We start from the raw sequence: 26,061 nt of genomic DNA on the forward strand, positions 1-26,061 counted from the left end.
TTATCTATTTATGGATTTTAGGTCACAGGTTTAGATTTAAGTTCACTCTGAAACAACCTTGTCTCAGTCTTACTCCCACATGCCACAAGGCTCAATCCGGAACCTACCTGTATAGAACTTCATAAGGGAAGGTACCAGCAATTTGGTAGAGAGAGGATGGTTCTCAATCATCTCAAAAAACTTCTGAGTTCTCGGCTGAACAGAGGGGTTGGTCATAAACATGACCTCCACCAGCTTGGCCACTAGGTAAGGGTTTCGGATGTAGTTCTGGTTGCACAGCATGGCAACGAGGAACATGACAATGTCCTGAGTGCAGGGCTCATAAAGCACCTGAGGAGAGTATCTGAACAAAGGCAAGAAGGACACATGATGAGCGCCCAGGGAACCATAGGAGAGTTCGTGAGACAGGGAAGGAGACAGGGCACATCACAAGAGGAAAGGCACTGGAGTCCCTCTGGATGGTTCAAAGCAATGTGCGCACTGCAACTACACAGACTGAAAGCCAAACGTGTGCACTGGCTGTAGGCGTGTGTACTGGCTGTAGGGTGCTATGTAACTTACCATGTCTTATGAAGTATGCAGGATCCATGAACCTTCACAAACATGTCTTCACTATCCAAAAGTGGGGGTTTTATTATTTATTTAAAAAGGCCGGGTCTCAGACAGTTCCAACTGGCTTCAAATTTAATAGATAGCTCAGGCTAGTCTTAAGCTTGTCATCTTTTGCTTCCATCTCCCAAATATTGGGAGTATGGGAGTGCTTGACTATGCCTAGCTTAACGAAGGTTTGGTGGAGCTACTGGTTAATCTGAAACTTTTTTTTTTTTTTTTTTTTGGTTTTTCGAGACAGGGTTTCTCTGCATAGCCTTGGCCATCCTGGACTCACTTTGTAGACCAGGCTGGTCTGGAACTCACAGCGATCCGCCTGCCTCTGCCTCCCGGGTGCTGGGATTAAAGGCGTGCGCCACCACGCCCGGCTAATCTGAAACTTTTAGGGCCAGCAAGATACTTAAGCAGGTGATGGGCAGCCTGAGCTCCGTCTCTAGGACCCACGTGGCAGTAGGGCAACACCAATTCCCCTAGATTGTCTTCTGACCTCCACAGGCCCTTGGTAGAATGCAAGCTCCCCATGTACACACAAGAGTAAATACATAATTACATTTTAGCCAGGCTGGTGGCAAACACCTGTAATCCCAGCCCTAGGGAGGCAGAGGCCTGGGGAATCTCTGAGGTTGAGGTCAGCCTGGTCTACAGAGCAAGTTCCAAGACAGTCCAGGCCACACAGAGTAGTTCTGTTTCCAACTCTAACCAATTTTTTTAAAAAGTAAAATCTGTTTTAAGTTCTGTTTTGGCTTTTTTGTTTTTCAAGACGAGGTTTCTCTGTATAGCCTTGGCTGCCCTAGAACTCTCTTTGTAGATCAAGCTGGCCTTGAACTCACAGAGATCTGCCTGTCTGCCTCCTTAAAGGCATATGCCACCATGCCCAGCTAGAAGAAATAAAAAATCTTACATATGTATCTCTATATTATTGCACTTGGAATACATTTCAAAATGTGACTACTGAAATTCTAATGCTGGATTTGCTCAGCAATTAGTCGATGACCTTTAGTCACCCTTTACATTTCCTGCAATTACGACAGTACTCTGGAGACTGGACTCTGCACGTCAGTGGGTTAGTACAGCAGAGCTGGCCCTGGTGGCAGGGGTGCAGGAGAGATGGTGGGCTGACCATCCACCTCATTTATGAACTGCTGGAGATGTGAAAGGGCTAATCCTGCAGATCCAAAACTGCAGCATCTCCATGACACAGGGCACAACAGGATATCTGAGAGGATCCAGTATTGATGATGTAGGAGAAGGCAGAGGCCTTGAAGCCAGACCACTGCAGTGAACACACATCTCCAACAAGATTTTAAAAAATGTTTTATCTTGTTTTTTACTTATTTTTGTCTTCTATTTTCTTAAGTACAGAATCTTTTAAAAAACATTTATTTATTATTAATACAGTAGTGTCTGTGCATATACGTCTATAGGTCAGAAGAGGACATCAAATCTCATTATAGATGACTGTGGTGGCTGGGAATTAAACTCAGGACCTCTGAAAGAACAGATAATGCTCTTATCTTCTGAGCCATCTCTCCAGCCCATTTTCTATTTTCTTTTGGGGGAAAGTTTCTGGGTGGAGGGAGGACTCGAGGGGACTGCAAGATGAGTGGGATTGGGTGCATGATGAGAAATTCACAAAGAGTCAATAAAAAGTTGAGGAAAAAAACCTCTTGCCACTTAAAACTCCATGTACCACTATTGACTGGGCCAGTCTGAGGACAGCTTTTCTGTTCTTTTGTTATTTGAGGGAGGCACTCACTATGTAGATCAGGCTGGCCTAGAACCCACAAGCCTCCTGCCTGAGCTTCCAGGTGCTGGAATTACAGGTGTGCATTGCCAACCTCAGCAGTAATACAACTTGCTTTGTTTAATTCTGGATTTTTATTGTTGCTGGAAAATGTTTGCGGTTTGCACTTAGGGGCCCACGAGTCTATGTGCTTCTGTGTTTGAAATCTGACTTCACACACATCCCTCTGCCGCCCAGTTGTGTTCACATTATGCTACAGTGACGAGGAATCACCGTTCACGTTCCAAAATGAAAAGTGAAGGACTTTGGTTTTGCTTTTCCTTTTGGTGGTACTGGGGTACCAGGGCCTTTTTCATGCTAGACAAGTGCTGGAGAGGTCCTGCCACTGAAGTGAGTATTTTATAAAAACAAAAGCATATATCCAAAAAACAAAACAAAGCAAAAAACCAAAAACAACAACAACAAAAAACAGAAAATCTAACTCCTCCCAAATATTAGGTAAAATAAAACCATTTCAGAGCTGGGCGTTGTGGCACATGCCTGTACCCCAGCACTCATGGATGCAGAGGCAGGCAGATCTCTGAGTTCACAAGGCCAGCCTGGTCTACAAAATGAGTCCAGGAAGCCGGGCGTGGCGGCGCACGCCTTTAATCCCAGCACTCGGGAGGCAGAGGCAGGTAGGTCACTGTGAGTTCAAGGCCAGCCTGGTCTACAAAGTGAGTCCAGGACAGCCAGGGTTACACAGAGACAGACCCTGTCTCAAAAAACAAAACAAAAAAAGATGAGGCCATTTCTTTCCACACTTTCTCCAATTTTAAAGTGGACAAAGCTTTGGTTCAAAACAGATGTGGACATTTTTGGTTTGGCTGTTCACTGGGGCATTTCTCAGGACCACATTTAATTATCAAGCACTCAACTCAGGTTTCCCAGAGGGCCTCACACCCATCGCTCATCCTGCCTCTGTCCTGGAGATGGTGTTGGAATCGGCTGTTGCTGAAAAGGGTTTGTTTCTCCAATTTCTGAGCATCATTTGAGTAGAGAAAGTTAGGTAATCTTAGACTTAATTTAAGGTTCACAACCCAACTCATTGCACCACTCAGTGTACAAGCAAAAACGACATCAGATCATAGAGTATATAAAGTACTTACTGTACAATAAAAAATAAAAATTCAGCAATATCTTCTACATAAAACTCAGGCAATGCTGCAAATACCTTGGGGACATCTGAATTTAAAGGCAGTGTTACGCTGTACAAGAGAAAAAGGTAAAACTTAAAAAATGATGTCATGGCACATTGATTACAAGGAATGTTATTTAAATACCTCATTTTGGAAAGAGCAGACCTTACTGCATGACACAACTGTGTAAAATGTACAACGAAGACCTTTAGAAGTTTACAAAGGATGAGAGAGACTTGGGCATGCTGTGTGTGCTAAGGTTAGCCTCAGCTTGATTTCTTTCTAGAGCTAAGGCAGGAGCTAAAATGGGGGGAAAATCCAAAGGTCATATTTGGTCATTTTCAGCAACTCAAACTGAGCCTACAAAGCCATGCATATATTTTACACAAGCGTTGCCAGATTTTTAGGGGGCACAGGCCAAACTCACATATACCTGTGAACCAGGCGATTCTTTCTAAACAAACATAAGCCAGTCCCAACTTAAGCAGCAGTGACTGTCAGTCCTTACTCTCCTGGACTCGGCCTGTTATCTCCAGCATGATGCTTCCAATGTTATAGTGGACTTTAAAAATGACAGCCACTAAATATTAATATAGCTTCATAGTCTATGTAAATACAACCTGGCAACTGAAACACAAATCTTCGAGAGGGTAAGGGTCTAGTTATGACTGATGAACAATTAGACAACACAGCGGGCACAGTGGAGACTCGGCAGAGGAGAAAGCACACTCACTCGGGATACGCAGGGTCCAGGATGCGCAGCAGCAGCTGAATGAGAAGGCCATAAAAACTCAGACATCTTCTCAGGAAGCTCTCGTCAAGTAAGCCAGCATCAGCACAGGCCTTGCACCGTACCAGTTTCTGTGGAAGTAGGTGTGCCCCCACCCACACATTAGTCTGGAGCCAAGGCCCCTCGGCATGACTAGGCAAGGAGAGGGGCCAGGAGATAAGGAACCTAGCTGCTAGAGTCTCTAGAACTTCCTTTCTCTCTAGCTACAGGACACTGGTGTTGTGTTAGGGTCTTTTTTTTTCCTGGAAGAAAAAAAAAAAAAAAAAAAAAAACAACAGGAAGGAAGGCATGCCATGCAAACAACTGAGCACAGAGGACAGCACACAGTTAGTGCTTGAGCTTAGTCACTGATACCATTACTCAGTGATTCAGATGGAGAACAGGGACGAGTGCAGGCCCTCTGGGTGTCAGGACAGTTAGTGGAAAAAAGCCAGACAAATTCTATCTGAATCTCCGCACCACTACTTATTGCTACCCTCAAGAAAAATGTCAGCCCGCTAGCCTGCAATACCTCAGAAGACGGCCCTGAGAATGACACACACACAGATGCCACTTTGTGATAAGCAGCGTCTTACCGACCCCTTGAAACGCAACTACGCAAAATATAAAGCGGGCTATAGATCTGTTTATTCTGCATCCTGTTGTCATGTTAAGAACATAAACATAACATAACAAACACAGAAAATGTGCACATGTGCTTCTGTTTTGTGAGCAAGATTTTTAGCTGAGTTTTGCCAGCAGGGACAATTCTGTCCCTGTTAGGTTCTGTAAGAATTGAAGAACAAGAGGGCAAGTGAAAGAGAATTTTCTACTCCCTCAGTGCTGGCTCAAGTGCCACAGTGGTGTGTGGCTGTGTGTACTGGAGTGTGTGTGGCACGGCCAGGAAGGGGAGGGGTTACATTGGGGATGAGAACACTTGTTAAGAATTCACTACATACGCATATATATATATATATACACACACACACATACATATATTCTCTGCTGAGATTTAAATAATTAGATACAGAAATATGCAAGAAGTCAACAAGTTTTAAATTGTCCTGTTTTACTTTGAGAGAAAAGAACAAGAAAAAAATAAGGACATACAACTGCTCACTCATGGCACGTATTCTGGTGCAAAGATTACTGTTGGGAAGCCAGTTCATAATTATGCCAACTGTACAAACCTTAAGCTGAGTTTTACAGCGCTTCAGCATTTCTCGGTGTCTGGTGGCCAGTGGGGAATCTTTCCATTGGCTTTCATTATTTTTCAAGTCTTCCACAGTTCTAAAATTAACAAAACAAAACACCTTACTAAGCAAATAAAAGAAAAAGACCCAGGTTCAAATTAAAACGGAGCCTCTGACATAATTCTTTCCTACTTAAGTACTTTATACTTACTTACTCATTCAATCATTTACATATGTATGTGTGATTATGCATGTACGTACGTATGCATCTATGTACTTTGAGACAGTTTCTCTGTGTAGCCTTTGCTGTCCTGGAACTCAATCTGTAGGCCAGGCTGGACTCAAACTCAAATTTCAGCCTGCCTCTGTCTCCCAAGTACTAAAAAGGTGTGTGCTGCCACCACCACTACCTAGCTTCACACTTAGGTATTTTTAAAACTAGAGCACATAGACCAGGCATGGTGCTGCATGACTCTAACCCTAGCATGGGGGAGGTCCAGACAGGTGGATCTCTGAGTTCAGGGCAGCCTGGTCTACACATCAGTTCCAAGGTAGAGATCCTATTTCAAAACAAAACAAAATATAAACCAGAGCCCATCCCAGGACAATAAGCTCTGGTTTAATTGGCAGCATTTTTTCTGTTTGTATATGGGGGGCAGAGGGAAGGGGGAGGTTCTCTGTATGGCCCTGGCTGTCCTCGAACTCAGAGAGCCACCTGCCTCTGCCTTTGCTGGGATTAAAGGCATGGGCCACCACTGACTAGCTAAGTGTCTCAAAGAATGTTCTTCATAGTACTTGGGAGGCAGGAAAAGGCACTTCTTTCTGGATTCAAGGCCAGTAGTCTACACAGTGAGTTCCAGGCCAGAGCAACATTGTGAGACAATGCCTCTCCCATTCCGCAGGTAAAAATGTACTGTAGATTTGATGAAATAATCATCTTCGCTGTTACCCTACTGTTCTGAGGTTAAAAAGAATTTCCTTTTAAAAGTTCCAAACTCAGGGGCTAGAGAGATGGCTCAGAGATTAAGAGCACTGGCTGCTCTTCCAAAGGTCCTGAGTTTAATTCCCAGCAAGCACATGGTGGCTCACAACCATCTATAATGAGATCGGGTGTCCTCTTCTGGTGTGTAGGTGTACAGGCAGGCAGAGCACTGTACACATAATAAATAAATAAATCTTAAAAAAAAAAAAAAAAAAAAAAAGTTCCAGGCTTTTTTTTGCCTCATCAACTCCCAAAGCAAAGGACAATTTGCCTCTGGCACTTCCTTCTTTCCTTGGCAGGCCTCCCCTCTGCCGAGTGCTCTTCCCTGTGGCTTGCTCACTCCCTTCGAGGTAACTGCTCAAACATTTATTGTGGAGAGACTGTCGACATTACCTAATACACACGTTTGCTTACTTCCCAGGATTCCACACCTTTCTCATCAAGTGTCTAAACATCAGACTTCCCTGACTCTTTGCTATCAGTATTTTTTCAAGACCTAGGCAGAGACAGTTCTCACTGAAGGCAGACTAGCTCCCATCAGTGCACGTGCACTTCTAGGAGCACAGGGCAGAGTGGTTTGGGCAGAGGCCATGGCATAGGTCCCACTGCTAGGCTGAAGCAGCTTCCCTGTTAGAGAAATCTAAGCACATCACCTTTCCCGGATATTCCAAAGAGTTCAAACAAAACAAAACACTTCACACTTCCCTTTCTACTTATTTCAGAAAAACAAGACTCTTTTAAAGATAACGCATCCAAGGAATGGAGCGATGCCTCAGTGGTCAAGAACAGCTGATGCTTTGGCAAAGGACATAGGCTCAGTTCCCAGCACCCACACAGTAACCTCAAACAATCTGTACCTCCAGTCCCACGGGATCTGACCTCCAAGGAAGGGTACCAGTGGTGCACAGACATACGTGTAGGCAAAACACTCATATACATAAAATAAACAAATATATAAAGATATCACACTCTAATCCTGGACAAAACCTTCAATACATGGCTGTGCTGGGTAGGGTTTTTGTTGTTGTTTTTCTTTTTCTTCTTTGGTCAACTTGACAGAGCCAGGGTTTTCTTGGGAAAGGGAACTTTAATTGAGAAAACATTTTAGAACTGGAGAGATGGCTCAGCCATTAAAGGCTAGGCTCACAACCAAAAATATAAGAGAAAATATTTTAGTCAGATTGGTCTGTGGGCAAGTCTAGGGGTCATTTTCTTTATTGGCAACTGATGTGTGAGGGCCTCCTAGCCTACTGTGGGTGGTGCCGTCCTTCGGCAGGTGGTCCTGGGACACATTAGAAAGCAGACTGAGCAAGCCATGGGGAGAGCCCAGCAGTAAGCAGGGCTGCTCCGTGGCTTCTCCTATTTCCTGCCTCCATGTTCCTGCCCTGACTTCCCTTCCTAATAGACTCCATCCACTGTGTTAAGCTAACCAAAGCACTGCTCCCAGGTTCCTACTGCTCCCGGTGTTTATCAGTGACCACACATGACAAAAGGACTTGGTAGCTGTCAGGTTTTCCTGGATTACGTGGCTGTCCCAGGGTTATCACAAAGGTCTTTCTAAGAGAAAGGAGGTAGGAGCAAAGCGACAGTGACAATGAGGTCAGAGAAGAGACAGCTGGACACACTCTGCTGCTGACTTTAAAAATGAGGAGAATGTGTCATGAAGCAAGAAAGTAGAAAGCTTCTAGAAGCTGAAAAAAGTGAGTAGCCAAAAAGGTTGCAACCCTGAGTCTAGGGCTTCTGACTTGCAGAGCATACAGACACATTTGTGTTACTATAAATTGCCCCGGGGAAGTCAAAGGAAAGAAATACAATGACTTTATAGGGTTGCAGATGCTACATAAAACAAGAGGCACAGGACCTGGCCTGGATGTGACGAAGGCCCAGTTACTGTTTGGCTTTAGGACGCTGGCAGCTCTAGGCCAAGTGGCCCCTCAGCACAAGGATAAAATGCTTGCCTCTAACAAGGCTGGATGAGGAAAGAAATAAGACAGCAGTGAGTCACAAGCTCCTAAGAAGCAGAGCAGTCCACCACAACCAACACACAACACAGGCTAACTTCATAGCCTTCCAGGGCCTCCGACCTGGAAGCCAGGGCAAAGGCTAGGTCTCAAAAGGCTCAAAAGAGAATCTGGGAGACTGTGATAACGCCACGGGCCCGCATCTTTAAATCTAAGGTGGCCTGCTGTCAGAGGTAGCTCTTGTAATGACTTTACCGGAGATCACCTTGCAGAGTAAAGCTCAATGCCTCTGTCCTACCCTACCACGCTTTAGCACCCCGGGAACTGCAAGTCAGAGCGGGGACTACACTGGGGAGATGACAAAGTCACAGGCAGGAGGAGCATGTCTGAAGGTGGCGCAAGACCTACTCCATCGGCTTTATGCTATGGGTCAGGGTCCTAAACAAAGAATCCACGTGCTGCTGCCTGTATTCAGACATAAGGCTAGGCCAGGGCTCAGAGGCAGGGCCTTCCCCAGGCTGTAGGGAGCGCATGCTTCCTTGCTCATTCTTGACACCAGGGCTATGAGCAGCTTTAATTCCTGACTCCAGATTGCTCTGATCCCTGCCTCTGTCACTACAGTCCTTCCTCTACTCTTACCCCTTTCTCTCTGCACAAAGGCCTGTGATGACAGGGCCTGTCCCGGATGATCCAGGATCATCTTGTTTGTGTCTGCTAGATCACTTTACCATAGGTAAGGTGACAGTCACAGATTCTAGGCCTAGGATGTGAACACCTTCAACTCCAGCACTAGGGAGGCAGAGGCAGGTGGATCTCTGAGTTCCAGGACAGCCAGCCCTGAACAGTGAGACCCTGAGTCAAAAATCACACTGAGCTGCTTCCAGGACTGAACAACTGGCTTAACATCCGACGAAATCAGCAAGTGCAAGGCCAGCCAGAGCTACACAGGGGCAAATATCACAGAAGACATTTAACTCCCTTAGTACATAGGAGTATTCAGGATCTGAAGGATAGAAAAACACCTTCCTCCTTCGCCCTCCGTTACCCCAACTACACACAAGTAGCTTTCCCTCTATCTGTGGCTTCACTTTTCATAGCTACAAAAATTTATGGTCAGACATGATCAGCACAGTACAGGGAGACAAAACAAGGGAAAATAGAACTTGCTGGCATATGCCTTTATTCTCCAGCACACCAGAGGTAGAGGCAGAGGCAGGTAGATCTCTGCATTCAGTGAGTTCTAAGACTATCAATTAGACTTTTTAAAAAAAAAGAACGACTGGGTGGTGGCGGCGCCCACCTTTAATCCCAGCACTTGGGAGGCAGAGTCAGCGGATCTCCGTGAGTTCTCCTGGTCTACAAAGGGAGTCAAGGACAGCCATGGCTACACAGAAGAGAAGGAGAAGGAGAAGAAGAAGAGGAGGAGGAGGAGGCAGTGGAAGAGAAGGGAGAGAGAGACTGATTCATACAGACAAGGAGACCTTGAACTACCTCACAGGTGCTGAGATACCAGAAAGCAGCCACCAAGCCCAATGTCAGAACTTTTATTTTAGTGTATAATTATAACTGTTCCATTGTTATTAGCTGTTAACCCCTTAGTGTACTTAATTTATCAAATCTTACAAATATGAATTCATAAGAAAACAGTATAAATAATGAAGTTTTATAGCATTCATAATTTTAGGCATTCATTAACTGTCTCAGACTTCTATTTAATGCTGTGTTAGAAATAACAGCAGGCTGAGGCTCGAGAGGTGGCTCAGCAATTAAGAGCACTTCGGCTATCGGAGAGGAACAGTGTTCTGTTTCTAGCACCAACATGGTGGTTCACAAGTGTCTGTAACTCCAGTTTAAGAGGATCCAATGTCCTCTTCTGGCTTCTGAGTGTACCAAGCATGTGGTGTGTGTGTGCGCACGCACACACACACACACGGAAATAAAACACTCATAACATAAAATTAAAATATATATATTAAAAAAAAGAAAAAACAAAAAACCACGGGGCTGGAGAGGTGGCTCAGGGGTTAAGAACACTGTTGCTCTTGCAAAGGACTTCAGTAAATTCATTAGCACAAAAAGGAGCCAAAGTCATGTGGAGTTCCAGTTCCAGGCCTGACATCTTCTTCTGACCTCCATGGGCACTGACACATGTGGCGCATATTAAGACACTCACATACATAAAATAAAATTAGATAAATCCTAAAAAATAAATCTAGCAAATTAGTTCAAAAGTACATAGTGAATGAACTAAAACATGAAAGTATAGAAAAGAACACAACAGTCTACAAACAAGACAATAATATGTGGAAAGCAAACCTGAAAGAATCTACTGAGTTGAGGCTGGAGAGATGGCTCAGAGGTTAAGAGCACTGGCTTCTCTTCCAGAGGTCCTGAGTTCAATTCCCAGCAACCACATGGTGGCCCACAACCATTTATAATGTGATCTGATGCCCCCTTCTGGCCAGCAGGTGTACATGCAAACAGAGCATTGTATACATAATAAATAAATAATTTTTTAAAAAAGAATCTACAGAGTCAATATTGAGTACATGATCAGAGAAATGTATAGTTATGGATATTCAGTATGACAATTTCTCTGACAGCCAAACTAGGACAAATGGAGGTAGCTTTGAATGGCCCGTCCACCAAATATCTGTTTCCACATCCCCAAGGTGCTAGTTTGCTTGGAGAACCTGAACATCCAGAAATGCTTGGGCTTCAAAACACAGCAACAGTGCTAATGATTCGATAACTGACAACCGAGGCTACAAGCCATCGTTTGGGTTCCTAAGAGACAGACCACAGGCCAAAAGGGGAATTGCACGTTTCTCCTGACTATCATGGGACCCGGGGCTTGACAGTTCAGGGCAGAAGGCACATCTAGAAGGCGGCACTCTTGAAAGTGGTCCTGGTTATTTCACACCCAGGGGAAACAGTTTTTTCAGTATGTGCGGCCAGAAAATAACACCAAGGGTTCAGAAATCAAGCTTTGGATCACACGTCATCACCTAAAGAACAAGAGGCACAGGGCACACTGCAATGTGCACACCCTACATCTACTGACTACAAGCAATTGCTTGTGCATAAAAGGCAGCAGTAACCGCAAGCCAGGCCAGGGAGTGTGCCACATACCTATTGAGCTCTCGGATGGCTCGCAGTCTGCGGATGTAGCGACGACAACTAGGCAGAATGGAGAGGTGGTGAGCATGCAGGGTGAGAAAGAAACACTCCGTAGGGAATTTTGGCTCAGAAAACGGAGGCTGATCATCTCCATCTAAAAATAAAGAAAACAAAAAACAAACAAAACCCAACGTGAATCCTCAACTATCGTCAATTATAAGCCATAAGGACAAAGTACAATCCTGAAGAGCCAGTTCATTCTGTGTGTGTGTGTGTGTGTGTGTGTGTGTGTGTGTGTGTGTGTGTGTGTGAGAACAAGGCTTTGCATTTGCATATGTTAGGTTGGCACTTGCATCTTTCTACACCTTACTTTTTAGACTGGGTATCTCACTGAACATAGATGTCACCAGTTGGCAACTGTAGACAACCAATGACACACAGATCATGCTGTCTCCTTTCTTCCACCAGTGTTGGGGTGACATGTATACTGCCACGTCCAGCTTTTATGTGGGTGTTGGAAGCTGAGCCCAGGCATTCATGCTTGCCTAGGAGCACTTTACTGACCATCTCTGCAGTCCAAGAATTTTTATTGTGTTGTTTTCTGGTTGTGAACCTAACCTTTAACAGCTGAGCCATTTCTCCAGCCCTTGTGTTGTTTTTTGAGATAGGGTGTCTCTATGTAGCTCTAGCTATCCTGGAATTCACAGAAATCTGTCCGCCTCTGCCTCTCAGTGCTGGGATTTAAAATGCACCAAGCCTCCAAGAATATTGTCTTAAAAAAGAGAACTATGCCTTTATTCCCGTATTTCTCAAATTAAGCTGGCTGAATTGGCTGCTTTGAAAGGTGATCAGTCAAGGAGACCAAATCCCAAATCCCCATCTGATTCCTCAGACTCTTCTTTGGCTTCAGCCTTGGCTGGGGCTGCAGCAGGAGCAGGAGCAGCCGTGGTGGCTGCAGCCACAGGGGCAGCAACCACACATGCAGATGGATCCGCCAAAAGGCCTTGACCTTCTCAGCAAGAGGGAAGGTGTAGTCAGTCTCCACAGACAAAGCCAGGACCCTCGTGTACCCACTGATGATAGAGTGCGACACCGAGGCAACAGTTAGGTAACCAATCTGTAGACAATCACTGGCAACATTTCAAACACCCTCTAGGAGGTGAGAGTACAGAGTCTGCTCGCACTTCAGGGTTATAAATGCTGCCATTGTCAAGCACCTGCTGGATGAGCAGCCCAAAGGAGAAGGGCGGGATGCTCAGCATGTTCAGCAGTGTGGCCTCGCGGGCTCCCACTTTGTTGCCAGTCTTTTGTTTTTTTTTTTGTTTTTTTTTTTTTGTTTTTGTTGCCAGTCTTATCAGCGGCACATAGCTCAGAATTTAATTATGCCTCTGGAGATTTTAGTGGTGATGCCCAAAACCTGGAAGAACCAATGTCAATGTTCTGGGCTGGCACACTGACTTCCCATGGGGTGATAGTACCAGCACGGGCAGGAGCGGGCACCTTACTGGCCAGCAGCATGTCCCTAATCTTGGCAAGGTCCTCCTTGGTGCACACAAAGCCCACATTCCCCCAATATAAGGCAGCAGCTTCTCCAGAGCAGGGTTGTTTTCCAGGTGGCCCCTGGTGGCCTTGCACATCGTGGTGTCCTTGCCCATCAGCACCCCGGCCTTTCCTCGCAGGGACATGCGGATCTGCTGCATCTGTTTGGAGCCCACTTTGTCTGCTCCCACAGTGAAACATTTTGTGTAATCATCTAAAAGTTGGATGATCTTAAGGAAGTAGTTGGACTTCCAGGTTGCCGTCTTCACGGGGCATCACGGCGGTGTGTCAGCGATTGCCACGCAGGGTTTAAAGACAATGTCACTTTAATGAGGACACCTGGCGAGAGAGCTAAACTAGAAACTTATGTGGTGTTCTGAAAGAAACAAATTCCTTGTGCTGTACTTAATGGCCCTGTATCCTCTTATCTGATTAAATGTTTTCATAGGTCAAGCTTTTATCTTGTCTTCCTGATATATTCTATAAAATCATCTTCATTTTCCACGCGGAACATATTACTTCAATTTGAAATAATTAGGCCGTATTAATAAATCGCAGTCATTTTCCTACAGGTTTGTGGTTTTGCTCTTGCTAGGAAGAACTATGTACAAAGCAGCCGCGCTGTGAGTAGAGTCACTGAGGATCCCTGCACGGTGGTTTTTAATTAGCACATAGCTGGACTCACTTATAGGGTAGAGTTCACACTTGAGCCGAGTGTACAAGTATCATGGCAGACGCTTCAGGCACTTACCCTTTCTCTGTGGGAACACTCAAACCCTCCCAGGCACTGTATGAAGTCTGCCCCGAGCTGCTGACAACCACGCCCTTCCTGCCGAGCTGAAGAACTTTAGGCTGCTTCTCCCACACAACTGCACCTTTAGGCAGCTGTAGTGCTCCAAGGCCAGTGTTGCTGCTTAGGAGACCGAGGCAGGGGGCTCGATTGAGTCTAGGAACTTGAAGCTAGCCTAGGCAACACACGAACACATGGAGTCCTCAACTTAAAATCCGGGCCACCAGGCCACCTGCTGCTCTACTCAGCATCCTCTTGTGCCTCCAGCACACCTATTACAATTTGCTTTTCTCAAGTACTGCCAGAATTTACTTTAGAGTGATGAAGTGAACGCCACTCACAGAGCTCAGCCAGCCACTCATTCACATCCTCCATCGTAGCATTTATTCGTGTCTCGTCATTCGGGAGATTGATCCGACATCTTGGGTGGAATATATAAGTGGGGTCAACTGTTTCTAACTTGATTTTTGTACTTAGCTGCTGCAGGACCCAAAGGAGGTTCAACATAAACCCATCTGTAGACACCAGCCGGTCATCTGCCTGTAAAGCAATTGAAACAATCGCTAAGCACAAATCTGGCCAGTGACAGGACATGTGGTAACCAATGCCGACGACCAACTAGCAGGTGGCAGCCAAGCAAAGTTCACCCATCCACCGACCACTGCACTAACCCTAGAGTTCGTACAATACAAGTCACATTTTAGAGAGGATCTCTAGAGAGGATCTAAAGGTCAGAGAATCAAGGTTCCTAAGCAACAATACAATAAATGTAGCTTCTTTCTCTGCTTATCCCTCAGGAACATCCGCACTATGCGCTATGCTCTGCCCTGTGACGGCTTCCCCATCTTAAACAGTGAGCACAGTCCTGCCTGAATAACAAGAGGTTCAGTGAGCACACACTAGAACTATTTTAAGGCTTTACACATAATAAGCCCACAGGTTAGCTGCCACTCTTAACCCCATCTGGCAAATGAAGAAACTGAGGCACAGAGAAGTAACTGTCAGATATGGGCTAACTTACAGACCACGTGTAGCTGAAGCCAGCTGTAAATGTGGCTCAGTATAAAGCTATAAGCTTACACAAAGTGTGAGGAAGTTTTTGGGTTTTTTGGTTTTCGAGACATGGTTTCTCTGTGTAGCCCTGGCTGTCCTGGCCTCGAACTCACAGCGATCCACCTGCCTCCACCTCCCGAGTGCTGGGATCTCAAGCATGAGCCACCACACCTGGCTGCATGATGAAGTTTTTGCATGTGATCTCTGTTAAATTGACTGCATGGTTATAGGGTGTTGAGTTCTAGGTGACAACACCATGTGACAATGTCAACAGACTGGGCTTATCAGAATTCTAACCAGAGTCAAGAGTCACTGGGCTTTTGCTCTTCTTCATACTTTTTATTCTTTTGCTTCTGAGTAATTATCATTATTTGTTTTTCCTGAGACAGGGTTTCTCTGTGTAGCCTTGGCCATCCTGGACTCACTTTGTAGACCAGGCTGGCCTCGAACTCACATCAATCCGCCTGCCTCTGCCTCCCGAGTGCTGGGATTAAAGGTGTGTGCCACCACGCCCGGTACGCTGGAATTTTTCCTTTTTCAGCCCTTCCTATGAGCACTGGAGTCCTCGAGAGCTTGCAGTGCTTCCTCGGGTTTGCTTCCCAACCTACTCCTTGTCATTTCCTTGTGACACCTCTCCCCTCCAGTGGCTCCTCCCACAGTCCTCACCTGAGAGTCCTGGCCAGACTCAAGGCCATGGTTCTTTTTCACCTGTCCATTTCTCCAGGCCCACAGGCCTGTCTTGGGCTTGCAATGATGCTGGCTTGTTTTTACTCTAAGACTCCATCACCAGCAAGGCTCTACTCTCAGCCCTGCAATGACTGGCTCCGCAGTCCAAGCTTTAAGAAACAGCTGGCGTGGTGGCGCACGCCTTTAATCCCAGCACTCGGGAGGCAGAGGCAGGTGGATCGCTGTTGAGTTCGAGGCCAGCCTGGTCTACAAAGTGAGTCCAGGACGGCCAAGGCTACACACAGAGAAACCCTGTCTCGAAAAACCAAAAAAAAAAAAAAAAAAAGAAACGGCTGACCCGTGACCCGATTAAGACCCACTCCTGTGCCTTCCTTGCGGCACTGCACAAGTACCCCCAAGCCACTGAGCTTCCGTCAGACTTCATTACTGTTGGGAATACTGTGTTGCAAGTCCACTCCCTGCCTGAGACCTTGGGCTGCCCACAAGCAAGTGGCTGGCGTGCCTTGTCCCATGCTGTCTTCCTGATGCCCAGATCACCACAGCCTGCGAGGTGCTGAGTTAAACCTTCACTAGAAAAACTGGTTTAATGTGTAGCTGGAAGCATTTAGGGGACTCATACCTGCATCTGGGCTTTCTTCATGTTGGCATTGACAAGGGCCGCCATGTAACTGAGAGCTGCTTCCCGAGTTTCACCGTTTAATAGAACACTATGCAGAATCTTGAAAAGCTCTTGCTGAATTATATCCGAAAAGGAAAAAGAACAATTGACTTCTGTTTTACTTTAAGAATAGCTTCTTGTTCCCCACCTTCCCCTCCCACAGCCACTTCTGTAGGGAACCCAAACACAGTCAACAAATACAAGAGTGTGTGTGTGTGTGTGTGTGTGTGCGCGCGCGCGCACGTGCCCAGGAAGAACATGGAGAGTAGTGGCATGCAGCAGGGAGGCTGTTGAGTGGTCACTGTTTTAACTAACAGCCTTCTCTTTCACTTTGGCATGACACCCTAGAGAAATAAGCATAGCTAGGTGTCAGTCACTGCGAGTCAGTTTGACCATGGGCATCCATGAGGCGCTGGCTTTGGCACTCAGCTCTGCCCAGCAGAAGCAGCCACAACAACAAGTGAGAAGAGCAATGGGGATGAGATCGTTGTGGCTTCTACGTGAGTGACCTGAGCAGCAGGATCTATGAAGCGGGCCTCTCTTTCCAGGGCAGGCCCTCTCCTCTGACGTCCTTCTGAACACCTACCCGTCCCAGCTCCAGATAATGCTGTAGTGACTGGCTGACCACACGGGTGTTCTCCAGGGTAATGGCAGGCCCTGAGAAGTATTTCTCAACCACCTTTGACTGAAAGGAGAGGGGAGTATTCAATAAGCGTACAGCGAGCATCAGTGGAGGGCTGACTAGTGTGCAATGTGTACTCACATCGTCCTCTGCGAAGACTGAGAAGCTAAAAAAGGCCCCTAAGTAGGAGAGTCTCTGCAGCTCCCGCCCAGAACCAGGGCTTAAGGACTTCGGCAACCACAGGGGTAAAGAGGCGACCTAGGACAGCACAGAGGGGCAGTAAGCTGCTGAAGCCGCTGGCAGAGGAGGAGCTCAGAGTGCCCAGCGGTCAGCTACATGGGTGGGTGTGGCCACCAAGCACCCGAAAACAGAAGGCACAAACAGGTCAGGTTCCCTTTCATATTCTTTGACTTCAGATAGAGGGTACTCTCCAATATCCATGCATTTTTATTTATTCTTTTACAATTGTGTGTGTGTGTGTTTTGATGTACTTCCTCCCTCTGTCGTTTCTTGCCATCATCTCCCTCCCACCAAACCCTTCCTTCCCACAGGTGCTCCTCCTATTCTCACGTGTTTTCTGTGTCACACACTGCATCTTACACCAGCCTGAGTGAGTGTGGCACCATTTACTTCACAAGCTACACTACTAGAAGAGGACTACAGCAGTGGGTATACTACTGAGGACAACGACTCTCCCCAAACCATTAACTACCTATGATAGGTCAAGACACTCCTAAGTGAAATTCAAGAGACCCGTTCTGGTGCTACTCAAAGGATCTGTGCATATCCCCACAGCACCCACTATTCTAGGTGCAGAGCACTTACCTCCAGAAAACCAGACAAAAGGAAAACACTTCATCATAGAAAACACTACATAATACCAATTGAACAAATCATGGTTCCCCCTGCCTACATCCAAATGCCTTCCAAGAGAAGTCTTTACATGATGCGACTTTAAAAATGGCCTCTGTGTCATGACAAGAGTCAACGTGCAAACCCGCCAGGCAGGCACTTACCAAATTGCACATAGGGTGTGTCTTCCCAAACTTGGTTTCACAGAGTTCACCCAGTGCCTAGAAATAAAATAGGAAGGGATCATTGAGTTGTGTTGTCCCACAATGCTGCCAAGGGACAAATGAAAGCAAGGGACCACTTTCATTCCACTACAAAAGCTTAGGGAAACTCACTATGAGTTTTCCTGCTTAATAAATGAATACATGTGCACTACAAACAAACAAAAGCAAAAAACAAAACAAGTAAACAGAAAATAAATAAACCCAACCCTGCTTAGGTGGCCTGGTGCACACTTTAATCCTAGTACTCAGGAGGCACAGGCAGGCATGCTGATCTCTGTAGTTTTGAGGCCAGCCTGGTTTACAGAGTTCCAGGACAGCTAAGACTACATAGTGAGATTGTGTTTCTAGCAAAACAAAACAAAAACTTTTGTGGGAGGGGGGAAACATGACCAAAATATGTTGAGAGAGTATTTAAACAAACAAACAAAAGCACTCAAAGGGAAGTACAAAGCACAGCCATAGTCGGTCACACTTCCTTGCAGACAGAGTACGCTTTGATGTCCCAGGGAGCAGCTTTCTAAAGGTGTGCACTTAGGTTTTAAAACTGAGTTTTGCTTCCCATCATGTCTCGACACAAGATTTGTTGCACAGACTGTGCTAATCCTGCCAGCATCACTCCGAGCTTTACCCTGGCCCCTAGAAGCTACCCATATAGAGCACACTGAAAGTGTGATGTGCTTCCAGACAGCCTCGGGGGCCTTCTTCAGCGTTGCAGTCCCTCCACACTCCACAGTTACTATCAACAGGTTAGTCTAGACCCATCGAGCCACACTGAATACATAATTAGTTTTCCTGTGACTTAGACAGAGCTATAGAAGCTCTAACAGCCACTGACCCTTTGGTCAGAGGTGTTGAAGTCACTGACATAGGAAACTACTAGATTTAATTTCTCATTGCCTAGTGCAGGATATCACATATTGGGGGAGGGGGGAGTGCTTTGCTATGTTGCCCAGGTTGGCCCAGAACTCTTAATTCTCCTGCCTTAACCTCCTAAGCACTGGGACGGTAGGCACATGGGACATGTCTAGTGACACCAACATAAAAACTACCCTCTGGAGACCACAGCATGGGACGAAGCAAAGCTGGCCCCAGCAGTCTCCCCTTCCTGCCTTATTTCCCCGCCCCCTTCTCTTCTCCTTCCTGCGCTCTCCATGCACCCTCATTATTGCACTAGCATCAACAGCAGGTCCCAAATTAGATCACTTACAACCAAAAAGGAGGCTTCTGTAAGGGCACTTTGCTGACATCTGTCACTAAATTCTTTTCATTAAAACACTAAACCATTTCAAGCAGGAACAAAAAGACAAGTTTCAAAGGGCATTTGAGAAACCTGAACAATAACGGTGCAATAGAAACAGCCTTAGAAACAGGTCAAAGTCTTTAATTTATCTACTTCCTTTCTTTCTTTTCTTTTTTTTTTTTTTTTTGGTGGAGGGCGGGGGAGACAGGGTCTCACTATATAGCCCGGGCTTGTCTGGGACTCACAATGAGGCCCTCCTGCCCCAGCCTCCTGAGTGTTGAACACAGCACACCAGGACGTCATGTACTCAGGATGATCTCACACACTATATAGATGTGGGTGACTTTGAGCTCCTGAGCCTCCGGCTCTGACTCCAGCCCAGGGATCACAGGTGCACTAACATACCTAGCTTTACGTTTTGTTTGTGAGACATTGTCTGATCTGTAGCCAGGGCCGGCTTTAATTCATAACTAATTTTCTTGCCTCAGATTTCCAATAGCCAGGTTGCTGAGCCAGTGCCCCTGGCTCAGCCTCACCCTCTCATTCCCAGCATTGTTATGAACTTTACCCTGCTAATTATACGACCATCAGTTTTTCTGTTCTCAATTTTTCTGTTGATTTGTTTGTTTGGGTTTTTTTGTTTTCTTGAAACAGGGTTTCTCTGTGTAGTTCTGGCTGGCCTGGAACTTGCTCTGTAGACCAGGCTTGCCTTGAACTCTGAGATCTGCCTGCCTCTGCCTCCCGAGTGCTGGGGTTAATGGCATGTACCACCACTGCTCATTTACGTTTTGTTTTTGGCTTTTCAAGACAGTTTTGATTTTCCTAACAGTAGATCTTTTGTCACCTGTCTGAGCACTTATCACAGTAGAACTGTGCAGAGGTTTTGCTATGACGCAACTTTCACCCCAAATTCTGAACACCCTAAGGGAAGAGAATTTGACCCACAAGCATCTATGATCTGGTGCAAGGTACAGGGCACACGCCCAGGTAACAATGAGTTATATCAGCATAATGAAATTAAATCAATAGAGTAAAGAAACAAACATAGGACAAACACAGCTCAGAGGTTAAGAGCACTGGCTGCTCTTTAAAGGGTCCCGAGTTCAATTCCCAGCAACTACATGGTGGCTCACAACCATCTATAATGAGATCTGGTTTCCTCTTCTGGAATGCAGATGAACATGCAGGCTAAACACAGTATACATAGTAAATATAATCTTAAAAAATAATTTAAAGTTTCAGTTTCTTTATGACCTCAATCTATACAAAGTTGTAAACATACACAGGGTGAATACATTCCATGGTTTGACATTTTCCCCATTATAATCCTATAATAAATAAAAATACCTGAAGACATTCGTCTCCCAAAATTTCAATGAAGCAAATTCCAAACAGAAAAGAGCCTCTCGTTTGTTTTGTTGTTGTTATTTTTGGTTTTTCATTTTTTGAGACAGGGTCTCTCTACAGATCTCTGGTTGTTCTAGAATTCACTATGTAGATGATGCTGGCCTTGAACTCAGTAATCCATCTGCCTTTGGCTGCAAATTATGGGATTGGATTAAAGTTGTGGGCCACAACGCCTCTCATATGCACAGCACAGTTTGACAACAGTAAAGTCCTTGGTGAGAATACAGCTAATGATTCTCACTATAATTTGTACTCGTTCTGAGCAGCTCAGGGCATCAGGCACATGTCTGTTTAGAAACAGAGACTACAGCTGAGATGCATGGCCTCAGGGACTCGCTCTCCCCAGTGTACCACCCACAGGTACAACACAGCCCTTTGATCTCATTATGAGCAATTTTTAAAAAAGATTTATTTATTTATTATGTATACAGTGCTCTACCTGTGTGACAGAAGAGGGCATTAAATCACATTATAGATGGTTGTGAGCCACCATGTGGTTGCTGGGAATTGAACTCAGGACCTTTGGAAGAACAGCCAGTGCTCTTAACCTCTGAGCCATCTGTCCAGGCCGAGCAATTTTTTTTTTTATGTGGGTGTGGTAAACATGGGCAACTGCATGTGTGGATGCACAGGTATGCTCGTGTGGGTGTACATGGGCGACCGCATGTGTGGATGCACAGGTATGCTCGTGTGGGTGTACATGGGCGACCGCATGTGTGGATGCACAGGTATGCTCACGTTGGTGGAGGGATGGATCGATGCTGGGAAACGTCCTCAGTCAATCTTCTAGCTTACTCTCACTGGAGCAGAATCTCTCCATCACACTCCCAGCTCACTGACAATGGTAGTCTCTCTAGCTAGGCTGATGCAGGGATCCTCTATCTCCACCTTCTAAGACTGGAGTGACACACCCACAGACACACCCAGATTTATGTGGGTCCAGTCTTCCTGCTTGCCAGGCAACTACTTTAACTACTAAGTCACTCCCACTTGCCCACAAATGTATTAACAGGTTATTACATTTTGAAATTATTCACTTAGTGTGTTTGTGTTCTATGTGCACCCACACAAGCACACGCATGCATGTACACAGAAGTAGGCACACACATGCCAAAGCCAATATTAAGAAATAAGAACAAACCTTTTCAGCAGTTGCTTACTGCCTTCCACCTTGTTTTGGGGCAGAATCTCCTGTTTTTACCATTGTTTTGCTGTTCCAAGCCAACCAGTGCATGAGCTTGCAGCCAATTATCCTAGATCCACCTCTTATGTTAGCATGGATAGACGTGGACTACAGACATGAGTTAGCACGCCTGGCTTTTTTATGTGGGTTCATAGGAAACAAACTCAGGTCATGGGCTTGTGTGTCAAGTGTTTTAACCTGCCGAGCCATCTCTCTGGCCCAGGTGGGCATGGCAGCACAGAGTAATCATCTTAGACTAAAGGAGGTTCACAATATAGGCGGGCTTGGGCTACACAGGAAGATATTACGTTGATTTGGTTGGAGATTTTTCCCTTGAGACAGGGTTTCTCTGTGTAGCCTTGGCTGTCCTAGACTCACTCTGTAGACCACGCTGGCCTCCAGCTGAGTGATCTGCCTGCTTCTGCCTCCTGAGTGCTGGGATGAAAGGCGTGCGCCACCATGCCTGGCTTGGGGATTTTGTTTTAAAGATTCATTTTTTTAATCTGTGTGCATATACGTACACTCCTACTGAGTGCAGATGCTCGTGCAGGTCAGAAGAGGGCTGGAGTTACAGGCAGTTTTGCAAACTAAACTCCGGTGTGCACAAGGGTGAGCACTCTTGACTGCTGAGATACCTCGCCAGCCCCAATTTGGCGGTGTTTTCCCACTTATTAGTTCTCTGTGTGTGTGGAAAGGACAGTACGTATGTGCAAGTCAGGAGAGAACTTCATGAATTTGGTTCTCTCCTTCATCCCTACGTGGGATGACAACGTCCTTCGTTGTCAGGCTTGCACAGCAAAAGCATCTTTAACTGATGAGGTATCTCATCAACCTTACCATTGTTTGACTTTTAAATCTTAAATATGATTTGTTTGTTGTTCTGAAAATTAGCAAGATGCCCCCAACAGTCATGCTTTGTGCTAGCTACCCAGTATGGCAAAGATTCCCATTGCTGCCTCAGCCACTGCTGTGTAGTACTGGCAGGGGTGCCATATGGGAAGCTGCCAACGCACCCCAGCAGCTCAGGACACAGCCACACTGTCCACCCTACACAAGGCTCTCAGGTTTAAATCAAAAAGCAAGAGTGATCTACACCTGTCATCTCAGCACTTGAAAGGTAGAGGCAGTAGGGTCATGAGTCAAGGATCATCTTCAGCCGGGAAGACATGAGACTCTGTCTCAAACAAACAAACAAACAAACAAACGAACAACAAAAACAAGGCTGAACACAGATCTGAAAGAAAAATAGTTACTCAAATATCTATTAAAGGAAAGAAGAAGACTTTACCATAAGGGGGTATTTAAAGTAGTCGCTATCGAGGGAGCACTCTTTGGCAGCAAGAGCCAGGCCTTGTAAAATAGGGATAAAGATCTGCAATAAAAGAAGAAAACCACACACATTAGGTTTAAGGACAGTGAAGCATGCAAGCACCTCAGGCAAGCTACTGAGTCTGTAGGGCCAGGCACCCTTGCTCTTCCCTCCCCCAAGAGAAACCTTTGCCCCCTCCATATTAAGGACTCCCGAATCCTTGAGTGTTGACTGGTCGGTTGGACACATACGCGTAAAGCAGCGGAGCTCAACTTTCCAGAAGGATGTTGGTGGGCACTAACACTGCAGCAGGTCACTCAGCTTGGGCACAGGTAGCACTGCCCAAGGCTGTGAGGGGTTCCTGTTACCTCACTACTGCCCTGCCCCGCAGCACTGTGCTGCTGATTAATACACATCTAGGATCTGTAAGAAAGTTACACTAGGCTGGTCCAAAAGTAGTGAGTTATCACAATTCATTGTTCAGTCAGTTGCAGACTGAACTCTATTTTCCCCCTTCTCACTACTGCACTTGTCTACTCTTAAATAAATAAGTAAATATTAAAGCTGGGCTGTGGTGGCGCACGCCTTTAATCCCAGCACTCGGGAGACAGAGACAGGCGGATCGCTGTGAGCTTGAGGCCAGCCTGGTCTACAAAGTGAGTCCAGGACAGCCAAGGCCACACAGAGAAACCCTGTCTCGGGGGGGGGGGGGGGGGGGGGGGCGGACACAAAGGTCTTAAAATCAAAGGTTATGAATATGCAAGATTAAAACAAAGTAAAGTTCATCGTGCCAACTGATAACATTCACAGTGAAAGCTAGGAAAAGACATATCCCACATATGATGTTCTTATTTATTTTCTTTTTAGCATATATTAATTATGCACGAATTTCATTATGCACAAAATGTATTTTTATGATACCCTGTTACACTGTGGTGGCTCCTTCAGATTCCCACTTGTCCTCTTCCTCTAACTAGTCACTTTGCGACTGTCATGCCCCACCCCCTCAATTTCTTTCGTTCTTCTTCTGACCCAATGAGTTTACTTAGGTGAGAGGGTGCTCATACCAGTTTGGGCACCTATACCATTCACTGGCTATATCACTCAAGACAGTATCTTTCCAGCGCCCAGCCGCTGCTAACAGCAGTGGAGGGGTGGAGCTCCGTGAGTTCCTCCCTTACCCCACGACATGGTGTATCTAGACAGCAGAAAGGCACTTAGCCAAAAACTGGAGTAGTAATTAGCCCAACTGTACCTGCTTGAACACCTCTTCATCCTGGTGAGTGGTCCTCACCAGCTCTTGAATGAAGCCATACGGGAGATTCCTGCACAGCATATACGGCACAAGGAAGGATGGCTGTTGCAAGGACCTGAAGACCCAAGAAAAGCAAGAGCTCTGATGGGAGCATGTGGAAGGCCCTGGCGACACAGCCAAGCCAGTTACGCAAACACAAGACCCACCAAACAGTCTACACAAGCACTGCTTATGCAAGGCATGACCTTTTCTAACACTGGTGACATTTGGCCTTTTCAATGTGACATCAGTGAAGCTGCAGAGACAACAACTCTTTCTAAGTAAAGCTTGAGGGCTGGAGCGCTTCAGTGACAGGACACTTGCCCAGCATGTGCAGAGCCCGGGGCGGGGCCTCAGCAACGGAAAAGAAATAATAAATGCATTTTAAAATGAATTATGGGGACCAAAGAGAACTGGCTGCTCTTGCAGAAGATTTGTTTGGTTCCCAGTATCCATGTGTTGGCTCACAGCTGTTTCTAACCCCAATTCCAGGAGATCCAACACTTTTTTCTGCCCTCCAAGAGCTCCGCAAGCATATGATGCAACACACACTCCTCTCTCTTCTCTTCTCTCTCTCAAAATAACCACACAAATAAGTGAGTCTAAATTTTTTAAGGTTTATTTACTTATTATTATGTATACAGTGGTCTACATGTACACCTGCATGCCACACGAGGGCATCAGCTCTCATTATAGATGGATGGTAGTGAACCACCATGTGGTTGCTGGGAATTGAACTCAGGAAGGGCAGTCAGTGTTCTTAATCTCTGAGCCATCTCTCCAGCCCCAGTCTAAATTTTTTTAAACAATAAAGAGTTATTATTTATTTTACTTGTTTATGCCAGATCCACATAAGGGGAAAAAAGATTAGCTGTTATCTTTTTCAAACTCTTTTTCTTTTTTGTTACTTGGTTTTTATTGTTTGTTTTTGTTGTTGCTGTTGTTGTTTTGGTTTGGTTTTTCCAGATAAGGTTTTTCACCGGGTAGTGGTGGTACACACTTTTAATCGCAGGACTAGAGAGGCAGGTAGATCTCTGTAAGTTCAAGGCCAGCTTGGTCTAGCTAGTTAGCTCCAGAATATCCAAAGCCACACAGTGAAACCCTGTCTCAAAAAACAAAAAAACAAAAACAAAACCCACAAGGTTTTTCTGTGTAGCCCTGGATATCCCAGAACTCTCTTTGTAAGACTGGCCTGAATCTAGAGATCTTGCCTCTGCCTTCCAATGCTGAGATTAAAGGCATGTGCCACTTCATCCGGTTTTGTGACTTGTTTTTTAAAGACAAGGTTTTGTATGGCAGAAAGGCTTCAAACTAGCCAGCAACCCTGCCTCAACCTCCCAAATTCTGGGATTATAGACATGTGGCACCGTACAGTCTAATTTTCCTTCATTTTGAAAATACTTAAAGAATATACGGTTATAGTACAGACAATAACCAGAAAGAAAAAATCCATTTTTTTCCATTTTCCCTTTAGCTATTTTTACATAAAAGACACAAATATAGGGCTGACGGACTGTGATGTCAGTGGTTAAGAGCACTGCCTCTCTTCCAAAGGACCTAGATTCAATTCCTAGCAACCATGGCAGCTAACAGCGGTCTCTAACTCCAGTTCTGTCGGTTCTAATGTCCTCTTCTGGCCTGTATGGC

At 45.6% G+C, this 26,061-nt stretch overlaps 1 protein-coding gene and 1 pseudogene across 1 annotated transcript in view; both read right to left on the reverse strand.

The window, feature by feature from the left end:
• Ube4b (ubiquitination factor E4B) overlaps window positions 1–26,061 on the reverse strand; it is a 102,757-nt gene that overhangs the window by 18,403 nt on the left and 58,293 nt on the right. The window contains exons 11-22 of the mRNA XM_051172192.1: window positions 24,376–24,490; window positions 23,100–23,183; window positions 17,922–17,978; window positions 17,047–17,163; window positions 16,870–16,968; window positions 16,245–16,358; window positions 14,227–14,425; window positions 11,569–11,710; window positions 5,491–5,590; window positions 4,265–4,392; window positions 3,502–3,600; window positions 108–343 (exon numbers count right to left, since the gene is read on the reverse strand). Coding sequence (XP_051028149.1) covers window positions 108–343; window positions 3,502–3,600; window positions 4,265–4,392; window positions 5,491–5,590; window positions 11,569–11,710; window positions 14,227–14,425; window positions 16,245–16,358; window positions 16,870–16,968; window positions 17,047–17,163; window positions 17,922–17,978; window positions 23,100–23,183; window positions 24,376–24,490 — 1,490 coding nt within the window. The remainder of the gene's footprint in view (window positions 1–107; window positions 344–3,501; window positions 3,601–4,264; window positions 4,393–5,490; window positions 5,591–11,568; window positions 11,711–14,226; window positions 14,426–16,244; window positions 16,359–16,869; window positions 16,969–17,046; window positions 17,164–17,921; window positions 17,979–23,099; window positions 23,184–24,375; window positions 24,491–26,061) is intronic.
• On the reverse strand, window positions 12,405–13,371 carry LOC127212041 (60S acidic ribosomal protein P0-like; annotated as a pseudogene).

Source organism: Acomys russatus, chromosome 29, assembly GCF_903995435.1.
Source record: "Acomys russatus chromosome 29, mAcoRus1.1, whole genome shotgun sequence".
In the NCBI taxonomy this organism is placed as follows: Eukaryota; Metazoa; Chordata; class Mammalia; order Rodentia; family Muridae; genus Acomys; species Acomys russatus.